This window comes from Folsomia candida, unplaced genomic scaffold (assembly GCF_002217175.1).
Source record: "Folsomia candida strain VU population unplaced genomic scaffold, ASM221717v1 Fcan01_Sc001, whole genome shotgun sequence".
NCBI classification, from domain to species: Eukaryota; Metazoa; Arthropoda; class Collembola; order Entomobryomorpha; family Isotomidae; genus Folsomia; species Folsomia candida.
The window spans coordinates 1,385,790-1,389,408 of NW_019091193.1; the positions used below are offsets into that span (position 1 = coordinate 1,385,790).

Below are 3,619 nucleotides of genomic sequence, written 5' to 3' on the forward strand. Positions count from 1 at the left end.
GAACACGGGTAGCGATTTTCGAAATTATCTTGCGAGCCCTATATCAGCAGGATATCCGCTCGAGGTGGGTCTCGTCAGTCTTACCTTTTTTGACGAAAATAACCCTCAAGCGCCCCAAGTCCGTCCCCCTTCTCCTCCTCCAACACTTAAGATACGAACATTCCTAGGTGGAATTCCAGCAAATGGAATTGTCAGTGCTACAAAGAAAGAGGAAATAATGCAAATTAAATACTCTCGACAGCCCAATCAATTAATTAATTCATTCGTTTCTAAACTTAACGAGGAATTGCAGGCGTTTAGATCAGAGCAGTTTGAGGCTACCTTAAATCAAATTGTAAAAGGTGGAATAATAACAATAGAATTGCGAGTGCTAAAATTGGGTGATGGTGCAATTATTGAAATATCCGAAGACTTGAGAGCCATACTGGGATTTGAGGAATCAATCTTCCGTCAAGGCAATTACATGTCGGACAAATCCCTGGATTCTGAGGATGTAAAATCTGCATACTCATTGCTAAACGTTGGTGCGACCGTATTTATGTACTTGTGGAGAAATCAAACATTTGATATTCAGTTGACTGAGCCAGAAGAGTATGATATCGAGGCTTTGGGACAAGATTTGGTGTTAAAATTAGCTGCAGAAGGGGTTAGCATTGGATTTCTTTTGGGGGACGAGAACCAGGCATCAGTTAGAATAAGAACGCCCGGTGCAAAATTCAAGCTCACTACATATCTAAATCGTCAGTTGAATTTAGAAGACAATTTCGAGTTCGAAAGAGAAAACGTTGAGTGGGCAGTTCCTGTGGAAACAATTCCCGAAGATAACCCTCCAGTGTCACCAGAAATTATTTTACCAGACTCACCGGCAGCAGGCCAACTATATATTCTACTGGACATTATAGAGAGTCAGCGTTTTGGACAAAACGTTTCCCAAGTTTCGCGCATTATTTTTCGCCCAGCCACTATAAATCTGCAACACTAAATTAATTTTGATTTAGTTCAGTATCTACCAGTTGTCAGAAGAGACCAGTATTCGAGTTCGGATTTGTGACGAGAATTTTGTGCCAATTTCAACTTTGTCACATCCCAGTACTGCGGTGTTACATTTTAGGAGGCAACGTTTTTAATGCAAGAAAGGCAAGTTTTTTGCTTAGAAGACCATACCTGTTATATCGATCGCTTACCTGGAACAATGGCTCAATCTGGGGGAAGGCTGGACCTCGTTCACTTTCCAGGAATTTCGCTACCATTCAAGAAACGTTTTAATAAAGCAAAAGGTCAAGTTGGGAGGGGAAAAATTCGCAGTCAGTTGGAAGAGCCTGAGCAGGAAGGTAGTGGGCGCAAGAAAACTCCAAGACGATCCACCCGCATAAAAGATAAAATATCCACAGTTCTCACCAAAATTATTAAACCAAAGTTAACAAGGGTGAAAAAACCTGTCCAGAAGAAAAAGATAAAGCAAAAGAGGAAGCAGACTAATCCAAAGAAGAAGACAAACTCCAAGATAAGAGCTAAATCAAAAACCTCCAAACCCAAAGCTAATAAAAAGAAAGCACCCCAAAAGAGAAAGCGGCTTTCACCAAAGAAGGCTTGTCCTTGTCCAAGAGTTAAACGAAAAACTTGCTAAACCACAATGGAGTCAGAACTACCCACGTATTCGGGGAGTGACAAGGCAATTAGGAAAAGTTTAGACATATTTTCTCTTTGGCCTTCAGATGTAAGTATCCTTGATGAACATTACATCCAGTGTCATAGCATATCAAGCTTTAAAGAAGACTGGCAATTGCCCATTGATATTGAAATTCCAAGGAGTGACCTCTACTATATTTCGTTAGCTGATAGCTATATCTACGCTAAATTTCGTATTCTTGATGCGGATGGGAAAAATTTAACTACAACGGCTAAGCTAGTAGGACCAGGACAGCAATTTAGTTGTCAAATGTTTGAAAGTATCAACGTCTTTTTGAACGGAACAAATGTAACACAATCGCCACATTTTTATCCTTACAAATCATCTGTCGAACAGTTATTATCTACAAGCAAGGGGTTTCAAGAGACAAATTTGAGTGAATCTCTATTTTATCGCGACAACAAGGCGGACAGCTTTACTACAACAAATGCAAATTTCTCCGAGCGGGTAGCTCTGACTAGATCAAGCAAACAATGTGAAGTAGTTGCCAAGATTAGCGATAGTATTTTTGACTCGATCAGAATGCTAATTCCTGGAGTAAATGTGCGACTAAGAATTATGCGAGCATCTCCACTGCAGTGTTTGGTCTTTATTAGTACGACGATATGTATGTATGTAGATGGCATTTTGTGGACGAGAGCTAGTATGTTGCTGTGGGAATGCTTATAAACAGTTATGCAAAGTTTGGTGGATTCCACTGCATTTGATTAATACCACTAAACAATTTTTCAAGATAAAAGCCGATCATCATTTGGAACATTCGAGTTGAGTTCAGCCAAACTACATTTCACTAAAGGAGTGTTTTGAGGAGTGCCATAATTTGAGATAAAATCGTTCTTTGTACATATACAAAAGTGCACAACGATGAAACGAAAAGTGATAATAAAAATAAAACTGCGGGTACAAATTTCATTCAAGTAATAGCGATTTTATTCTCACTTTATAAATATACAAAACATAATTTAACAATTTCACGGAGATGTGAAGTTGTATAATCAAATAAAGTTTGACCCAAATAACGACAACTATCTGACCGCCTATCACATGATGCTCTCAGCTATGACAAATCCTGAAAATGGACATAGTTTAAGCAGAAAAGAATTTATTGAAAATTGCTTTATGTTAGTATATCAACTGACTCCGACAGGAGAGGGTGGATTCAGCAGAGAATTAAATGGTCAACTTAAGCTTCAGCTAACATTTAGCAGACCATTAGCTGCAGCAGTCCGACTTTTAGCTATTGGAAAAACTCAAGGTAATTACCTCAACGACTTAAGAGATTTGGGCTAAAAATTTAAATTTAATTTGTCAATTTAGGGTTAATTCAAATCGACGAGCACCGAAACATTTACACTGACCACTCAATAATTTAATAATGGATACGACATCAATAAAGTGCTGCCTACAATTTTTGCTACAACCAAATCAAATTTCAAAAATTGACGTACTACCGTCCGACAAGTTATATAAAATTAGGCTTTTCTCAGAATATCCATCCGCAGTATGTGTAAACACGCATCCAACGTGAGATTATTTAAATATTTATTTTTATGTGTTGGTCCTAAACCATTTTGTGCTTAGGGGGAAGCCAGGAGAACATTGGACCGGGCTGTTTACGTATGTTAATAATTTCGAGGTCGTTTCAGATTTCTGGTGAGCGGTTCAACGTTTTTGAGCATGAAGAGATTAGCAGATAAGATTTGTTTCAAACAGGTGTAGCTATGGGAAGAGTGCGAATGAATACAACTTTGATCTGCCGTTCCGTGTAAAACACAGCAACTCAAAAAGTCTCCAATCCCTTACCAGCAATTACTGTGGTCTCTACGTTATATATTTTTTAGTTCATAGGGCGAGCGGCTTCAGTCTTGATCAAATTGTAGAGCAGTTTGGATCCTCTCCCGAAATTAATGATAGGATAGTGAAAAAATT

The 3,619-nt window shown here is 38.5% G+C and overlaps 1 protein-coding gene across 1 annotated transcript; it reads left to right on the forward strand.

The window, feature by feature from the left end:
* The first annotated feature begins 1,192 nt into the window (after nucleotides 1-1,192).
* LOC110842294 (histone H1.1-like) lies at nucleotides 1,193-1,627 on the forward strand. Its single transcript, XM_022088002.1, has one exon. It carries the CDS (start codon nucleotides 1,193-1,195, stop codon nucleotides 1,625-1,627), a length of 435 nt encoding a protein of 144 aa, XP_021943694.1.
* Nucleotides 1,628-3,619: the final 1,992 nt, after the last annotated feature.